Source organism: Lampetra planeri, chromosome 10 (assembly GCF_965212315.1).
Source record: "Lampetra planeri chromosome 10, kcLamPlan1.2.h2, whole genome shotgun sequence".
NCBI classification, from domain to species: Eukaryota; Metazoa; Chordata; class Hyperoartia; order Petromyzontiformes; family Petromyzontidae; genus Lampetra; species Lampetra planeri.
The window spans coordinates 11,485,917-11,506,261 of record NC_136116.1 but is presented as its reverse complement, the minus strand read 5'-3'; the positions used below and the strand labels follow the sequence as shown (position 1 = coordinate 11,506,261).

Here is a 20,345-nt window from a genome sequence, read left to right as displayed (position 1 = left end):
AATACTTGTTATTCCATAATTAGGTGTTGCGGTCTCAAAATGCCAGTTTAAAACAAGGTGAAAATCCCAATGAAATACTATATTCCTCCTGCCATATATGTATGTTGAACTGTACGTAGCCAACCGTGTAAATTGGAGGCGCAAGGGAAGGGCACCAAATTAAACACAAAAAGCAGTTGCAAAGAAATTCGTTTTCAACCTGGATTGAAAAGTGCATAGCTCCAGTGGCTTCCTAATATGAACATTGTTTCACAGAATAGAGTGCACAAAATTAAGCATGAACTATGATAGGAAGGTGAACGTACGTTTGTGTATACATTAAAGTAGACTTGGCATTCTAGATTTGAAGCTTTCGTGACTGCAAGGATTCCTATTCTTAGGTTTTTATCGGTAAAGTCACGTAGGTAAAAAATTTAAATTAATAAAAGGTAAAATAAAAATAAAATAAAAATAACGACGTTTCGGAGATGATACAGCTATCGTGCTGTGACTGTTCCACCTGAAGACGGAAGCATGTGTTGTCTCCGAAACGTCGTGATTTTTATTTTATTTTTATTTTACTTTTTATTAATTTTAATTTTTAGACTTGGCATCCTATGTCGGTGCGAGTACGTGGGACAAGCGCATTTGAGAGCATGAGCACAACCCTGCGTGCCCCCTGAACTGAACGCGATCGGTGCCATCTCCCGACTCTGCACGCACTCACCGGTGGTGCTGCAGAGTGCGAGGTCAGCGAGCCTGCCCTCCTGGTCGAAGCAGGCGAGCGCACGGTACGACGCGCCCTGGCCGCACTCACGCAGGTCTCCCGTCACCCGCATGCCCAGCTGCGCCTCCGCCTTTCCCTCCGGCAGGACGCAGTCGGACCAACCTCCCATGGGCTGGGGGCTGTAGTGCACGCACGGGCACGGCTGGCTCTCCAGCAGCGGGTAGAGCTGAAGGTCCCGGCAGCGTGGCTTCTTTTTGCTCTTGCCTGCCCGAACGGTCACCGGTGACGGGAGACAGAGTTCAAGCCACGAGGCCATTCTGCCGAATATCAGTTGCCAACAGGGGCAAGCCCGCAGCGCGTGGGTGGCGTTTATGCGATTGTTCGTAAGGTGAGCGACGTTCAAATGGCAGATCGTAAACATTCAACGAGCGGAGGTGGCTGGAGTATCCAACCCAATTATAAAGAGATACATTCACAAATACGCGTTGTGCTTTACTGTAAACATGCAGGAATCGATGTGAAAGATTAAAATATGTTGGTGCAACAGTCACTATTTTCAGTAACCGTTTCCTTACATTGAGATTCTGTCTCATAAGTTAACGCCATAAACAAAGTGAGCTATTAACTGCTAATGTGCTGCGTGAATGTGGCCTGCAAGCCCAAAGTTAAGGCGTTATTGCAGACCACGATATTTGACCTCAGTTGGTTGTCTATCATGATGTGATAATTTGTTTAGAAAAATTATCCTCCACTACCTTCCAAGCAGCATTAGACTGTGGTAAAAAGAAAAGCATCGCATCAAACCGCTAATTTTCAACAGCTTTCATGTCCTCAAACTATTCATGGTCAAAGACATAAAACTGCCCATATGTTGTTGTTTATGCCAAGTTTCTGTCTGCTTCAAATTTAAAGCACGACAGTTAATAGAAGGACAGGTAAACACGCGTGCACAATATTCATTATGTAAGAACGCTTCCAGTTTCCGTGGTGTGATAAAATGTGAGGGACAAAGCAAGCATGCTGTCAGTGTCCATACATTATAGAATGATCCATATCGGCAGCTGGCACTGCGACAGGCAAAGTTGTCCAATGTTAAAGATATTAAAATGAACATATGCCCTTTATATTTTGCATGCATGCCAAATACTAAAAATATATGATTTAAAAGTCGTCTAGTGTGAAACGCTGGCCAATAAAAAAAAAACCCACACGAAAACAAAATCCACATGGCGAATTACACAATACCCAGGATCACGATGGAATATAACAAAACATTCTTCCAGAAATGAATATCCCTCTAAAATGAAGACATTGTCATTCATGACTCCAAACGTGTCTTATAAATATATCGCATGCATGACTGAAGGTGATGGAGATTATTTCGAAAAAGCTATTAAGACAATGCAACAATTTATGATTCGTTTGCAACATTACGGAAAAGTAATGAATAAATAATTACCACAAAGTCATTTTCCCCTAAACAGTATGTTTGTGAGCCTTCTATTTGTTTTGTTTAAATACTTCTGACAGGAAAGATAGCTAATATATTGGGCACAGTAATCATCAATGATGGTCTATCATGAGGGAACCAGACATTGATGGTTATAAATGGGAAATTATGCGTGCAGCTACATAAATAATTTTCATTTATTTCCTTCCAATATAACTGAAATATGCAAGTATCTTAAAAACATCCTCAGCCTTCCACAGCGATTACTGTAGCTAAAATTTCTTGTGAACCGCTGAACATAGACTGCCAAGTGGAAACATATGAATGACAGAAAGTTAGTTTGTGATAAGTAACACCCTGAAATATTTTCCTAATCTGATGAATATTTATTCAGAGCTTTTGCACGTGGAAGTGAAATAAATATCAACTTCTAAATATCACAGTTGACTTCAAATAAACTTGCTTGGGATGACAATAAATCATAATACTCAACGGAACTCACATTACAAATTATGTATTATAAGAAATGCACATATTTTTCTTGGAAAATTTCCAAAGCTTTCGTTCATGCAATGAGACATGCCAATACTCCAATAAATTGCCTTAAATTGTTCTTTGTTTACTGCAATTTGCATAAATGTGTATTTTCGAGAGGAAATAAATTGGCTGCACGTTTTTGTTGCTGGTAAGAAATGTCAGTATAATGTAATCAAAATGACGGGTCTTTGAGAAAGTTGAACTGAAATTACAAAAGGACATATAGAGAGGACAGACACACTAAAACACATGATAGTCATTTTCTGGTGATTTAACAAAAGGATGAGCCACTGTAATATCAGGATATTAAATTCAGTTGCCTGCATCAATGTCTATATAATACGGTATTTAGATACAGCTGTCTCTTTAAGCTGAGGGTATAATTTGTACAATTTCCCACGGTGAAGATGCAAAGATCCACATTATCATATATATGGGTACATGTTTACATTTACTGCTAAAATAAATGAAACGTACATTTCTATTTTATAATAAGTTAACCATACATTTGGTATGCAATTTATTTCATATTTCATTACAAAGACAACCTACAATATGTTAGCACGTATAACCCATGTTGAACTTTCATTCATAGAGAGGCTGCCATACATTTTAATTTCTACAAACAAACTCAAGTTACGTACAACCCTTGTGTAACAAAACAAACCTCTGTCTAAAATCATGATAAAACCCCTAAATTTAATCACTTAGAACCAATAGAAGTGGGAGTGCAATGATTAGTGCTCCAAGTAGTTCAAAGATTCGTCTGGAATCAGAGTTGCCTTTAGATTCAACGATACATATTTAAAATTAAAGTGATTGTCGCAGTCTCTCGTGGCTGTAGGTGATCCCAGGAACCTATGACACACACCATATATAAATAAAAAAATAATTATATCTTACACACGTGATTCAATGCCTACAACATCAGCATAACAATAGGTTTACATTTTTTTTATTATTTATCAGTACTGTACGAATAATAAAGAGCGATAATGCAACTATAATTAAAATCGGTTAAATATTAGAAACCCGATCACAACAGAAACATATTGCAGGCCAGCAAACATTGATTGACCAAAACCCAAAGGTGTGAATAGCATGTACAACATATCTCAAGCCTTGTCCAGACCACGAGCTTAAATCAACTAAACGTGTGGCCATTGTGACATTTAAACCAAACAACTCAAGGCGTGAAGTTGGGACGGCTGCATTGTCGAGGTTAATCACTCTAAACAATCCCTAGCGCCACGACTAAATGAAGCGCCAGATTGGGCAGTTGAGACACCTGAGCAAGGTAAAAATTTTAAAAGTACATTATTCCTATGAATGAGAAAGTATTAAACAAATTGAGCAGAAAGACAATGCTGTGAGCACCAGGCATTAATGCACATTTAAAAAAAAAGGTCTTGTTTCCTGCCAACTTCTACAATATAAAAGCCACTTGCATTATGAGGCTTCCTTGGCCAGTAGCAAGATATAGTATTAGGTTTTTACCCTTTCATCTGGCACCAAAATCGACACCTTTATACAAGGGATCATGTTTGAAATAACCACAACACAAGCCTTTTGGCGTCATTTGGTCCAACACCAGTGGAGACTAGGCTCTAAGAAAAGCCGTCTCGGGTGTGGACCAATCAATTTCAAGGACAGTGCATATCATTATCAGAGTTGTCTCTTTTTGTTTGCATTTTGACTGCTTGTGTTGTGGTTATTGCAAACATGATCCCTTGTATAAAGGCGTCAGCTTTGGTGCCAGATAAAAGGGTAAAAACCTATTACTACTAAAAGCCACGGAAGTCTCAAAAGAGCAACAATTAACGATAAATGAAACTGCAATAATACATTCTAAGGGTTTCCTAAAACATGATTCAACAATTACCAGTACCATTATTCAACTTAAGAAAAAAAACGTGCTGCATTAATGTAAATTTAGACAGAATACAAAAAAAATCACGATTCTGTGAAATACCATTATCATCCGGATAAAGTGAATACCTCACGAACAAGGTAAATGAATCCTGACAGGGATGGCGGCCAAGGCAGGTTGGCCAGGTCGAGCATGAACAAAAAAAACATCGGTACTAATTTTCACATCAGCATCAAGCGTACGTTTAAATACCATCGCAGCGAGCAAGGTACACGAGCCACTGACCGGTGGGGGCTCGCCTTCGAGAGCGGTTCAAGCCACAGCCCGGGGCAGTGCAGGGGCTCCAGCGGGACCAGGAGGTGAACACGCAGTCGTCCTGACATGCCACGCGGCATGGCTGGGTGAGCCCTGGCGCTGGCGAGGCCCAGCGGAAGCATTCCTGGGGGTCAGCCTGCCCCCCGTCCTCCCTGCGGCATGTCAGCGCTGTGGAAACCCCCCCACCCCCACCCAGGACATAGCGGACGGCATCATCATCACCGTTGTTATTGTCAATATTGTAATAATCATCGGTGTATCGTAATCATCATGAGTGTCTTCATCAAGATGCATCAATGGGCTCTCTCTCTCTCGCGAGAGAGAGAGAGGAAGATGGCACCCTTTACGCGGCCCACTCTGTTAAGTGAGAAATCACGACGAATGGCATCAACGCAGCGACCGAACACCGACCATCAATCTCCTGGTTTCCAGAGCAAAACTGAAAAAAAGGGGTTCTCAATTATAGCGATGAATAATATAATTTTCACCACTCGATATCCTTCTTCAACAGATACAAACAATTACTGGACTGGGCAGGGGTGTGCAGGCACAACTAAACAAAAAACACATTAATCATGAGCACTGCCTCACAAAGTAAACGTGTAGTCAGTTCTAGATTTGAAGTTTTCGTGACTGCCAGCATCCATACTCTTTGGTTCTTTCGGTAAAGTCACGTAGATGAAAAATAATAAAATAATTGAGTTATTTTCATTTAGTCAGCTGACGTTTCGGGTAATGGCCCTTCCTCATAGCAGAGAGATAGAGAGAGGGAGGGCCGATATATGGAATGACTAATACAGCAGACCTCCTGGCATCCTATTATCCGTGTTTTTTTTGGGAAGGAAAAAACTACGTGGAAATGATGATTTTGTATCTAAACTAATCTTATCCATGAAAAAGTCCATGGATAAAACAAAGTCAATCGACAATGGGAATAAATTCAGAAGTAATCACTGACATCAGGATTAATAGGGGTGCAGATAAAGTTATTTTCCACGGACCATTTTGGCGCCATGGATAATGAATAGGAGTTGCAGATAACAGGGACATCAGATGAATGGAGACCTAACGTGGTTGGAAATCTAAGTGTTAGTGCGTCATTCATTGTTTTTGTTGGGGCATAACGAACCTTCTCTCGAGGGTGTTTAGGCCCCATTTGGCATAGTTACAAAAACAAATAAACAGCATTACAATAATTGACACATAGGTATATATTATAATGCAATAATCAAACGTGTAAGATTATAATTTGAGTTTTTTAAAATATAAATTGTTCTGTAATGCTCCTTATTTATGGACAACATAAAAAAAAAATTGGCATAAAAAGTTCCATAATTAAAACTAAAATATATATTCTTGGGCTTGCTTTAAAGCTCATACTGTGTGTACATGATATAAATATTTCAGACATTCATGGTTAAAATGAGGTAAATTAATATTTCCAGGGTATTAATAAAGCAGTGTCCTGCAGAAATATTGTAATATTTAAATTATCATATTAAATGTCTTGATTAATTCAGTTCCTTGTGTGAACAATCAAGATCGTACTCTGTCTATGAAAGTTGAATAGCGTTAATCCGAAGTAATGGCATGAATGTACAGCTTCACAACCTTAAAAGTGTTATTTAACCAATCGATCTGAGACACTAATTCAAGTCTTCATCTTTTCATAGTGGTCCTTTAAGCATCTCGATAGCAGCTGCCATTACCCCCACCCCCATGTTTAACTGTGCCATAAAAAGTTTGTATTCTTGGGCCAGATGGCAGCTTAAGCATTTCACTTTGCTGGGCGATGTACTGAAATCCAATAGCATTTCATGGTGAATGTATTGCAATGAAAACGGTAACAGCGTACATGGCGAAAAAATAGGCCAATATATAAGTACATCAGCGGGGAACAGAAATGGCAGCGTGAGTCATGGGGCAAGACAGAGGGCAACTGATTCTGAGAGAGTGGAGGAACAGAGTGCAGACAGTCCTCTGAAAAGGCAGCCCCCTTTTCAATCTCTTATTGAGAAATAGTTTTGTTGTATTATTGTGTACACATTGTCTCCATACGGCAATAGAAATCTACACCTGAAAGAGGTCAAATACACAATTGCACTTCAAGAGAGGACATCACAATTGTCCTTACATCTTAACCGGTGGAGAAAATTTCCCCATATTTTTGGGAAAATAGACATTTCTAAAAACGTGCCAATTGCGTCCATCCAATATGCCACAGCTCAACACGCTCACAGAGATACTGGCACACTTCCGTCTGTGACCAACAGACCCTTTAGCAATGCGATCACACGCTGGTCCAATTCCAATGAAAATACCACCTCGGCTCATAACTCTTTCTGATTCGAATTACCAAAAAGGACATTGGGGGGCCATGCAGGTCAGGGTTTGTGGAGGTGCCCCCCCCCCCATCATCATCAGGCACGTGTTTTGTTATGTTCGCCAATGCTGAATCACATTCTAAACACGGAAAACTGGCAATGCAGCGTGAGATGATGTTGAAAGTTGTGAGGATTGATCCTCGAGAAACAGGGACGCTAAAAGCCCAAAAACTTTCCAGTTTACGGTGGCTTTGTGATCGAATTGGCAGATTATGTGGCAGATTAAACGTTTCCTGTTATAGATAGAGATGTTAATTTGACCCCCTGCATGGCCCACTGGCCAATGTGCCAGGCTTAAGGTTAAGTATTAAAGGACATTCGCGTACACAGTGAAGAGCGAAGCATGCAGAAAGATTAAAAACCTGAGTTTCTAACATCGACAGGAGTGTAGCAAAATCGTGTAATTTAATCATTCACTTTTAGTGATAGCCTTTGCATAGCGCTCAAAGCTGCTCTAAGTAAATGCATAGTATATGTATCACAATAGCACAATGATAACCATTAAAATTAAAATTACTCCTAATGTTTTATGAAAGAGTAAGACATCACATTAAAAATCAAACAATGCGTTTTGTACTAAATAAATACGCTCACACCCTCGAACTGGTAAAGCAGAGCACAATTTGTCTGAGCACTTTGCTCAAGTTTACAGGCAGAACCATAAGTATGCGACTGGCATTCAAATGACCTTCTGTAATAAACATATCTTACAAACCTATGGGAAAGATTTGTGCTTCTGATCACCTTTTGGGTATTTTTTTGCTGAAGTAGCTCTATATGGATGGTTCCATCCAGAATATAGATATGGAACCTAAAAGGGGGCTGTGTTATTATAGTCTCAAGGCACAACAATTATGGCTTGTTTTTAAATCGGGATGGACCAGCAAATCTTTTTTTTTAAGTGTAATACCGCATTTAATTCTCATCACGGTTTACTGAAAGACATTAACCGTTTCGGGGCTCAGCACATTTGTAGATGTGTAATGTCATTTTAATAATTATTATTTGCTTAATGAGGAAGAAAAATCATGCATATGCATGGCTTCTGAAATATTTCCTACAAATATTTGCCGCAGGAAATGTTTCATTGGTGACGTTATTTCCAGAGCCGCACAACAAGATGATGTTTCGTGGTACATGCCATGACATCACTCATAATGACGCATGATGTGTGACATTGCAGAATGATGTGACGTCACGGGGCGATGTCATGGGATGACATCACATACAATGATGCCATGGAGAACCATGTGACGTCATCGCCATGGCCGACAAGCATGAATAATTATTGCTGGTGTTTTATTGGCAAGTGCTCAGGGTACACTATGATACTGTCATACTATATTAGAAAAGTATTTGCTCACTGGCTGGCTGGCTGGTGGACAGGAGAAGGTTAGGGAGGGGAGTGAGGAAGGGAGGGAGGGATGGACGGACACATCCAAAGATCATGTGGGCTGCTCATCTTCCTGAAAACAATCTTCAGAATGAGAATAGCTCCCTGGCATGAATACACGAATTGGCATTCATTTGAGGGTGTTAAATACTCTGCTTCACAACATGAGAGTGCTGATTAAAATATGTCAACCTGTTACATAAACACACGTGTTTTTTTAAACACATTTAATCAGTTGTGTGTGTGTGTGTGACTGCTTTACGCGATAATGTGGCGGTACACATTCCTGTGATGTGGCGGCACACATTAACGTGTCGATATTTACATTCGTGAGTGATTGCCTCAACATCTGTTATGAAAGCCGGAGTAAATTATTTTCATCCTATGCCCAATGACACACAATGCGCTGAACTTAGAATGAGGGGCTTGAACTGGTGAACTTTGAATCCAGAAGCAAGTGCACTACCTCAGAGCCAACCAGCCACCTCATTGAACTCTATATGGCAATCAATCAGGATGAAAAATTGCTTGCTGCAGCTCAGTTCAATTCCCCCAGATTCACCTTTTTTCATTGACTTATACGGTGAGGATTTTGTTATGGGTTACTGAGGGGAAAAAAATCACTCTGAACCACTGTGCAATTTAGGAAGCAAGCATTGGGAATGTCATTCTGGCTCAATGCAAGCAGCGTGAGAAAGTATGACAGGAGGCAGCCGTGCAGGGTGAGGGGTCGGTTTGAACCCTGGGGGAAGAACAGCACGGCTGATGGACTGGGGAGACGGAAATCACTAACTTCCTTTAACAAAAATCTCATTTCGTTTCGAAGTAATAAAAGAATGCTGATGGATTATAATTCAGGTAAACCTGTGTGAGATTTTTTTTTCGCTATAAATTTCTGCAATTACTCAAAAGAAAGCACAAAATGTTGTCAATCAGAGTTAGTGCGAGCATAAATTGTCCTGTCCCTGCTAATAGACCCTCAAGCAGTTTGGGGAACTGCTTCACCAGGCTTGTGGATGGTTCAGTATAGGTTTCGCACGTGTGCCTCATTATATGAATGTGATACACCTCCTTGTGACCTAATTTTGAGCTCTGTATAGTCCACTTGCGTTCACACCTCAAACATGCTTCCATGTTTTATAATCCCTGTACAGTATACACCAGTGGGAGAGGTGAGGGCACTCATAGTGGTGTATGCCTGTTGCTCATTGATTGTCATACAAAAAAAACTGTGGTTCCTACAATGTGTTCTGAACCCAGTGACCTGAGTATAATTCCCGACCATGGCAAACATCAACAGTGAGTGATATCCACACTGCGTCTGGGCTTGATCCTTCATCATCTTTCACTGATGAAGCATCGTAAAAAAAAAACTTGACACAACATATACGGGCCTTCATCCAGCAGTGGCTTGGCAAGGGCTGATAATTATTGTAATTTTTAAGAGCAACATTAAATGTGAGAAACTCAAAACATCCTGATTTTTGCTAGTAACAATAAGATCACAGAGAGAACAACAGTTTGCATGAGCGATGTGGATATCTCGATGTCGACATGTGTGTAAACGTAATAAATTAAAAGTGCAGAAGGAAACACCACAAACATCTTTCGGCTGCATCTTGAGGCATTGATCAGAATTTGTTGGCTCGAGGGGCATGTGAAATCTCACAAGATTTAAGTTAATGCTGCCCACGAACGGTTAGATTCCCCCTGAGATGTTACTTCCAAGGAGATCTAAAAACAATATATCACGTAATTTTACAGGTAAAACGAGACATTTCTGTAAAAAAAAAACAATCCCGGCAAGATGGACAAGCAAAGGCATGTCTTTAAAAAAAAGTGGTGGATAACAAGAACATACAGATTGAGACAGTGACTGATAGGCATGGAAAAAAGAGATTCATCGGTACACCGATTGTATTACGGACCTCTGATCTGGAGTCCGGGTCCGCAGCGCTCTGTGGTGCCAACGTGTGTGCCCCTTGCACCATCACCGCTGTGCCTCAGTGAATCAGGCACCAGCTGGCAGCGCCGCCACTTGTGTGTTTTCCATCTGTGCACGGAGTCGCAAGCGGCGTTAGAAAACAGGTTTAAAAAAAAAATGGGAACAAAAAGATGAGCTATGCCTTCAGGCAGGTATCCGGACAAACGTATCCATTCATTTATGGAACTATAACTGCTAAATTATACATTCTTGGCCTTTAAGTTCAAATCAATACACGTTATAATTCATCTTTCCAAGTACACTCTTTCTCGTGGTAATTACTAATTTGTTCAGTCCGTACGTACATATACTGGGTGAATGAGGTTGCCCTTTTCCTATTGTGTTTGTGTAAGACTTGTTATGTAATTTACTGAATATAATATCCCATGGTACAGTGGCGTGGCTATTGAAGGCACTGACAGTGCAACAGCACTGGGCTCCCTCGGGCTGACGGGGCCTGAGGCAACAGGCTTGTAAGGGGCCAATACCAACCACGCTTTGCCACTGCAATGGTACTTAGTGAGGAGAATGTTTCGTTAATGTGAGGCTCATTGGCAAAACATCCCATAACGAGTAGTAGTAGGTTTTTACCCTTTAAACTGGTACAAAAACTGACACCTTTATACAAGGCATCATGTTTGCAATAACCACAACACAAGCAGTCAAAATGCAAACAAAAAGAAAACAACTCTGATAATGATATGCACTGTCCTTGAAGTTGATTGGTCCACACCGAGACAGCTTTTCTTAGAGCCTAGTCTCCATTGGTGTTTGACCAGATGACGCAAAAAGGCATGACGCCTTGTATAAAGGTGTCAGTTTTTGTACCAGTTTAAAGGGTAAAACCCTACTACTATATTTTGCCACTGGTAAAGGAGGTCTCATAGTGTAGATGCGTATCCCATAACGAGTTAATAAAAACGATAAAATAACAGAACACACGGATGAGAAATATTAACCTATTCCTGAAAAAGAGGAGACTACAATATTCTAAGTCAAACTTACCACAGGAAATAATGTATATATTTGATAAATAAAAACATACTTAGAGCATTTCAGATTGTTGCAACTTAATACGTTTTCATAATAACAACATAAGTTTGATGATTATGCAGCACTGTTATTTAACTGCGCTGTATCAGAAAGCAGACAAATGGATAACTGATTCAGTCACTGTCCTGGTAGTGATAGAAAATAAGTTTGTGATTATTACGATGAGCGATCGCATGATTTCAGCAGAAAAAAGTAAATTACAAAACAAAATTGGTGATATTTATGCATTTTTATTTTTTTGACGGTGATGTGTTTGACAATGGATTTTGATTTGATTAAATTGAGCGTGTGTGTGTTTGTGCATGCTTATTTATTTGATCAACAGATGAACCGAAGCTAACAAACCATCTGGCTCCAAGCTGTCAGTACATGTTGTTCTTTAAATAAAATCGTGTATTTTACTGGTGCAACTTTAAATTCAACAGTGTCTAAATCATAGCAATTCACAAACAGAATGGGTATGAATTGTGGCCGGTTTGTAAACTGTGTATATGGTGGGATATAAAGCAATATTGAAGATAAATTTCAGGAGCCAATGCGTCAAAACAAAACTTAAATGTAGGCATTTTAACGGTTATCTTGCATTTTTGTATTCGAGCTGAAAATGGGACCTTTTATTATTGCACAGTCACTGCCTTAGGGTTTACATAAGCATTTAGACAAGGGCATGAAGCAATAAAAGGGAAATGTGGTATTTTAATATCAAAATGCAAATTTGAATGGTTATTATCTGGCCACACGTGTCAAAGATCGTTAGTGCCAATGTGTCCGTGGATCAATTTTGACATTTTTGAAGGTGATCCAATTTTTACCGATGAAGGCACATCGCAGAACCCACGTGCACACACAGTCTGCAGCTATCGCAGTTACGACTCGATGGACAATTTAAACAAGAAGATGCTGCTGACTTTGATTAAAGTCACGTTTTTGTTTGTCCTCATTGGTTTGTGTTTGTCCTCCAGGCTTGTTTCACACTTTGGGTGTCATCGTCTTGAGATCCAATTTATTTTCGAAGCTATATGAATCCATATTTATAGTAATGCATCATATTTGAAATAATTTCATAACTGTATAATACCATTGGTTTCTATTGTTTTTGTTCGATCAGCCATGATTAAAATCCAGTACATTTGCTGTATTTAGTGGGAGAATCAATGTTGAAATAAAATAAACTGCAGTATTACGTGTTTAACGTGATTGTCTGTACTTCATCCAGATTAGCACGTAAAGACAACTACACTATCGATATCTGAAAATGATTAGAAAATCAATATGCTTTAATGTTATTTTTTAACATGTTTGTTCTAACTGAAATATATTTGTCTCTGGCATAGTATTGGCAAGCGATCATCACGCCCTTACCTACGTAAAACTGATATATGATGCTAACGGCATGTAAGACAGAAGAATTCATCAAGCGCACAGCAGGGAGAAAAAAAGGTCACTGAGCAGGAAAGCACATTTAGCAAGGACGGTGTTTGTAAGTGTAATTCTACAAAATGATGGATGATCCAGGGATAACAGTGTTTTAGCTATGTATTACATTTACGTTACAAAAGGTAGTTAATATAGCCAACACACAACTTACGTGAGCCAACTTTTGCGAAATAAAGTTTTGGCTACCCTCAGCATGCCTCAGAATGAGCAAAAATGCTAAATTAATGTAAAAATTTCAATTCATAATATAGGTTTTTGGGTCAGATCGCGTTATTTATAAATGTGTCGTAACCCTCCACCACCCGACACGGCCAAACAGTAAATAAATGCGTCACGTTTTCAAAGGACAAATTAATTTACTTCTTTAGCCTACCAGTGTGCTGAAGAGAAAATCAACAGCATTTTAAAATTTGAGTAGCACGACGTTTCGCTGATAATTACAACAGCTTCATCGGGCAAGAATGGTGAAGCTCTCCTGTTGCTTCCGGTCTTAAATAGAGCAGGATCAGGGTGACGTCATCATTTAATTCAATTCAATCTGGTGCAGTGATTCGAGGCAAGGAGGGGGAGGGTATTGTAATTCTATAGATTGGTAATCATTCTATTGTTATTCATTGGTATTAACTGCTGGGTTTTGAACTTTCTCGCATTATACCTATGTTGTTCCCATATATGTCTATATACCACATGACCCAAGGACATGTTATACTGTAGAAAGAACTAGACATAACAGGAAGGTTACCTAATTCATTTAAATCTACTTTCATTATCAGCTTATGCACAGACACAGTCTCGCTTTAAAAAGTAAAAAAGAAATCCAGTAGGCATAGTAACGTTGTGTAGCCGTTGGTGACCAAGCTGAGTTCATAACTCACTGCACATGAGAACCCTTTAACGCAGCAGAGTACATGTTCATTTTATCACTTCGCCACCCTGAAGCTATGATCCAGAATATAGGGGCTGCCAGAATTGTACCTATCCCGGGTTATTAACCCTATGGACCATACAGCCACCTCAAGATGACTGTTGCACCTTACGAGTCACATGTGATGATGTTGCATTAACACGCTAACCTAAATCCATGGTCAGAGTTCAGAGAAGAAGAGACCCCCACATTTACGGGGTGTTATCAGGGTGAGTGGTAACAACACTGAGTGACATGAGCATTACACTTTAACTGCTGGGTTTTGACCTTGAGCCTTAGCATTGTAAAAAAAAACGTATTGTCCAATCCTATGTGGATTGTATGTGTAAACTTTTTTCCTCTGCTTTTAAATGGAACCAATCTTGACAAGAGCTGGAATAAAATGCTGGAATTTTCGTCGGGATAAATGGTCGATGCCTATGACCACAACAATCATTGTCCAGGAATGATCCTGGATAGTACGTGGATGGATTACCACGATGTATTGCAGGTGTTACAGGGTGCTGCGCAGAGCAGTAGGTTAGGGTTAGCGCGTTGTGCTACGAATCCGACGACCCGAGTTCGATTCCTGCTCATGGCCAACACCAGTCACGATTATCTGGGCTTGTCTTGGACCTCCCCTAGGTCGACTCAACCTCAAATGAGCACTTGATGCAGTGTGTGAACATTGCCACGAGGGAGACAAAGGCGGGCGGGTGTAGTGTGAGCCACCCACCCCCTCGTGTACCGTGCCAGCCTTCATAGGTGCTGGCTAACAGCACTTTCTCCAACATTATCTTAAGGCTATACAGGGGATCTTTGTCTTTTGTTTTTTTACGGGGTTTATGCTGTGGCTGCAGAGTGCAATGCAGGGACATTAATTGCTGTATTGCACTTATATCACCCCACGTCTTTGCTCTGTGCCCTCACCAACCCAAACTGACCTGTGTGGTGAAGTATGGTCAAATAACCACATATGACCTGCGCATCTCGGGGAATGCCCTTTACCAGCACTTTATTTATAAAGGGCTGTACATGTACATGCTGTATGCCAATGGTCTATATCACAAACCATGGGTAATGTATGTATGTATGTTGAACTTCTTTCGCACAGTACGTAGCTAACCGAGCTAATGAATGTCACCTGTACTTGGGGCAGGGAGGGACATCACAGGGTCGCTCCTCATACAGAGTTTCAGGGCACTCTCGTCCGCCGTTTGCTGCTCGCTGAGCGACCATTCGATAGCGTGATTGCCTGGCAGGGAGCATCCCTTCTGCAGAGAAATTCACAATGTTTCATTCAATCTCTCGATGCATTATCTACACCAAAGGACAGCCACTGCAGGAGCAACACACGCACATATATGTTCCATTAGATAATATATTAAACGTTAAATATGTGCCAATAATCTTTAAAACATGCCATTATAGTTTATTACAGTAATGTAGTTTGCGAAGCCCTAATTAGTGAATATGTGACGATAATCTTCATGCAATTTACTGTAATCGTGCCCATATATTTCCACCGCAATCACGCCATGTAAGCCAAGTAATTTTATCAACAACCGCCTAATGTGGCAATGCAAACACCACACGTGGCTAGGCCATGGAGGTCAGTGAAAATTGCTCTTTTGGGAACGAAATCTTCCACTTCTTTCTTAACGCTTATTAAGCTTTTTTAAAGCGTTTATCTCCTGGAGTTGTAAAAACTTTTGAAATGCCAGCAAAGGTTACAGAGAACAACCTCCCATGTGTATTGTGTGAACTTAAAAGGTCTTTCCCGGGAAGTCTGTAGTCTGTTTAGATGGGGTTTTTTTTCTGGCGGGCGGGGGGGGTAAAATCCTGAAAGCTTAAAAGGAAGCGTCATGGTGCAATGGTGTGCAGAATACAAAGAACCTTCACCAACAATCCTGCACTGCGGCTGCTTTAGAATAAATATACACGAGGTGCAAAAAAAATTATAAAGATTTGATAATTACTTAAATGTACTGGACTATCGTGGATATAAACATAGACCATGTTAATTTGCATGCAATGATGAACTTTTAAACAGATAAACACAAATTTTCGCAGAAGCTATCTTGGCATCTTTAAATGGAGATGTAGATGAAGAAAACCTCGCCTCCAAGCAGACATTTATCAATAATATATGACAGAGTAGCCTCTGAGTGACCTTACCCTTTCACAGAAGGTTACTATTTCCACATTTTTCCCATTTCTTTTTGATACTCAGAATGGTAATATGAGGAGAATAAAATTTATCATTATGATAATGTCATTGTTCATATTATGCTATCAAGTGACATTGCAAATGTTTGTGGCATTTGTTAGGTATCTATTAGTTACTGTGATCTACATGCAGGAAACACCTTTTTGCAATTTGGCACAAATATATCCATGCCAGTCCAATGTAGGTGGATCCAACTTTATGCTGTGATGCACCTGTGAATTTATTTGATACTGGGTTTGCATCATTATGTCCGTAGACACAATGTATGTTGAACTTCTTTCACACCGTACGTAGCCAACCGTGCCACGTCACTCCTACATTCCATATGAGCATACGTTGAATCCCAACGTGTACACACGATGTGTGTCAATACAATAACATTAAACATTTCATTTATACAGGAACAAAATACAAATAAATCAACATTTGAATCATGATTGTTAACCCTGAGAAATGCTCAGCAATGCAGTTACCCTTTGTTCGTGGTGATATCTGGTTTGTCCCATTATTTTTCACTGAGAGACAATTTTCGCCGATAAGCATAATAATGATGTATCTGTTTTTACTTCACTCACTGCACCAGTGAGAATTTTATATTTGGTTGATCTCTTCGGCATATTCTGCCTTGATCAATCTACTGCTGAATTAAGGTCTCCCCAGGCCAATACCATATCTCATGGTCCTGTGATCTAAAAATATATCTGGCTTCTGCACACATTAATTTCATCATTTCATCTCTGCGGTGGGCATCCTGTCAACTGTACAGTATTCAAAATACCACATTACATTTAAAGAGTATAATTTTTACAGAAAATTGTACACATAATAAACAAAAAAATAATGTTCATTTGAATAAAAATATATATTTTTGTTTAAATGTGCTTTTCTTAAACCCCACCCACATATACCATTGCTGCAAAATTAGCACAAGTGATTCATGTGCTGTCAAAATCAATGTTAAAGTTGACATTCGTATAAACATTTCCATTGTTCGGTAATGAATATTATTTCGTGTAATGGATACTGTGGGACCTGGCGTCTTACCATGCAGGCAGGTGAGAGAACAGGGAGTCCAGTCACTATAGGGGGTGACGACACAGTCCTTCCTGCACAGCACCAAGCAACGGCGTACGGGATCTGGGCGCAGGTTCTCTGGGCACCTGGGCATGGATGAGACAAAGGAAATACAGAAATGCACATACCATTGGTTATCTGGTATTGATGTGATTTTTATTAATCCTCTAAATTCTTGTTTGTTTATTTTCCCCAATTGATTTGTATAGTGATATTGGCGCCATATTCTATCCTGAGATGATAATCCAATGGGAAATCTGACACAGCAGAGTGCTCCCGTTTGTCGGAGAAAAATGCAGACATTTTAAAAAGGGAACTCCTACAAAAAATCTTAAAGTGGCCTCTTTTTATTAATTATAAGCTTGGGGTAAAATGCAGGAATTTAATCAACCTAAACGGCAAGCATAATTGTGCTTTATTTGTCACGCAGTTATTGGCGACCAGGCTGAAACCATCACTCTATTATGCCTGTGAACACAGCTTATTCATGGCTGGCAGCCCAGATTCAAACCCAGGTTCTCAACGGTGTTGCCTTTTCGCTCTGACATTTGAGCCACCCAGCCACGTCTGGAAAGCATGTTTAAAGAATAATGCAAATTTAATGGAAATACACAGCAAGCATCTGAGCCATTGATCTGTGCACGGGCTATGAAAATACCGTCGTTAGAAATGTTCTGTTTTGCGAGAGATAAAAGTGTGAGCCGCACAGTGTGGGATACGTGAGCCTCGTTTGAAGTGCTCGGTCTGTCACTGAAAAAATAAAGTCACCCTTCCCATAATTAAATCACATTGAGTTGTGTGCATCTGCATCGGTGGTTCTGAGGCAGTGTTGGCAATTCCAAATTCCCATGGTTGGGACAAGTTGCTCCATTTGACATCCAATGTCATCTCCGCACTGAGTGGTACTTATTGAATAGTTCTCTATCTATTGACCATACATTTGATTGCGGTTTGATTCCAACTCTTCATCGGATGAAGCGTATCAGTTGTTGCTGGCAAGCACTTGTTTCATGGTGCAGCACCGAAGGTGGTGGAGAGTGCAGTGACTATCGAGCCAGGTCACACCTGCGATGTTGAGGCAAGGTCATAACGGAAGCCCTTAACAGGTGCACTGAGCATGGGCAATTTGCATAGATGGATGGGTTGGGGATTTTTTTAATTTTATTTCGAGGAGTGTAAATAAAGTACCACTCAGTCTGGAGATTGCATTCAATCTTAATTTTAAGTTTTCGTGACTGCAGGAATCCATACTCTTTGGTTCTTTCGGTAAAGTCACGTAGGTATAAAAAATAAAATAAATCACGACGTTTTGGGCGCAACACAAGCGTCCGTCATCAGGTGGGATGTCATCACGCTTTCCCACCTGATGACGGACGCTTGTGTTGCGCCCGGAACATCGTGATTCATTTTATTTTATACCTACGTGACTTTACCGAAAGAACCAAAGAGTATGGCATTCAATGTCATATGTAGCAACTTGTTCCAACCATGGGAATTTGGAATTGCGAACACTGCCTCAGAACCCCCAATGCAGATGCACACCACTCAATGTAATTGAATTTGGAAAGGGTGACTTTATTTTTAAGCCGGCGAAACTACCAAACTTGTAAATATTTTATGTTACGGTACTTACCTTTGCTTATATTATAGACTACAGCCATGTGTATAATTTCATTACGTGGCCATATAATTAAAACACTCCAGCTGGGGACTGTGCAAACAAATGCCTTATTGCGTTAATCATGCTGGTGGCCTCTGGGAAATTAAGCAACAATATGAGCCTTTAGTTGCCTGCCAACCCACCCTGTGTCACAATATTGTCCTTGTGACAATGCAGTCAGCATTCCGTTTCTGTAAAATAAGGCACTGTATTGTGACAATTTGATCACAAGCACATTCTGCATTTTCATATTGTGCCAGACCATTGGGATACTACCTTGGTAATTTGGTGTAAAAAAACAAACTCTGTTTGAAAACCATTCAAATCCAGTGTTGTGAGTAAATGTTATATTACAAATTATCATTGGCCATCCCAAAACAATGTCTACTTATCTTAAAACACATTTTTTTTATTAGAATACTTATTATAAATACATATCTGACGAAACACATGTTCTTTACAGTTTCTCAATTTGAAATAGCACTTAAAAAATAGCACCATTCTGTTATAAGAAACAAGCTTTGGTACGTGACAATATTTTGGTAATGCCTGCAGAAGCATAAAAAAAGAAATTTTGTGAGGATAGACTAAATTGGGCAATAAAAAAAACACCCTCCAAAATATGTGTCCACAATCATTCCATACACCTGCTCACACACAACAGCAGCAGCAGCAGCCCTTGAGAGACCGCACAGGTGCAAATCAGGTGTGGGAATACTCGCGTTTTCAAGAGCTTTTAAATTCTACTAGAGAAAGAGCTCACACGGACCATAATCCACCGTAGGTGAGGATATGCATTTTCATCTGCATGTTTGAGCACAGCTAAGTGAGACTTGAGAAACTGATTATTTAAAAAACTTACGTTTTTTAGTGTATATTTGTTTTCTGCCACACACAAACCACAACAATAATATATAGTATTGCTCCCCTTTACATTAAAGGAAAATTTTACTTGCTTATGCAATATTAAATACTACCCAAATGGCTCATTATTGATGGAGCAGTAAAAAAAAATATTCAGCTGGTGAAAAGGTGAAAGGATTTTCCAGAAAACCTGTTTCCAGTGATATTTCCCTGAAAAGAAAAGTAACATTCACAGCACGTCTGATTCCCCAGTGGCCAAATTGTGTTTGTATCTCAGCAGGAACCAACACATATATATAAAAAAAATTATTATTATTATTATTATACAAGTGTGCATATATGACGAAGACAAAAATCTCCGTATAGCCTTAACATACTGTAGGAGCAAGTGCTGTTGGCGAGCACCTATGAAGGCTGGCACGGCGCACGAGGGAGTGGTTTGAGAGCACCATGCGTGGCCACTTTTGTCTCCTGAGTGGTGATG

General features: G+C 39.9%; 1 protein-coding gene across 1 annotated transcript in view; it reads right to left on the bottom strand.

Annotated features, from left to right (window-relative positions):
- LOC144721148 (thrombospondin type-1 domain-containing protein 7A-like) overlaps positions 1-20,345 on the bottom strand; it is a 182,920-nt gene that overhangs the window by 69,959 nt on the left and 92,616 nt on the right. The window contains exon 11 of the mRNA XM_078598543.1: positions 707-1,023. Coding sequence (XP_078454669.1) covers positions 707-1,023 — 317 coding nt within the window. The remainder of the gene's footprint in view (positions 1-706; positions 1,024-20,345) is intronic.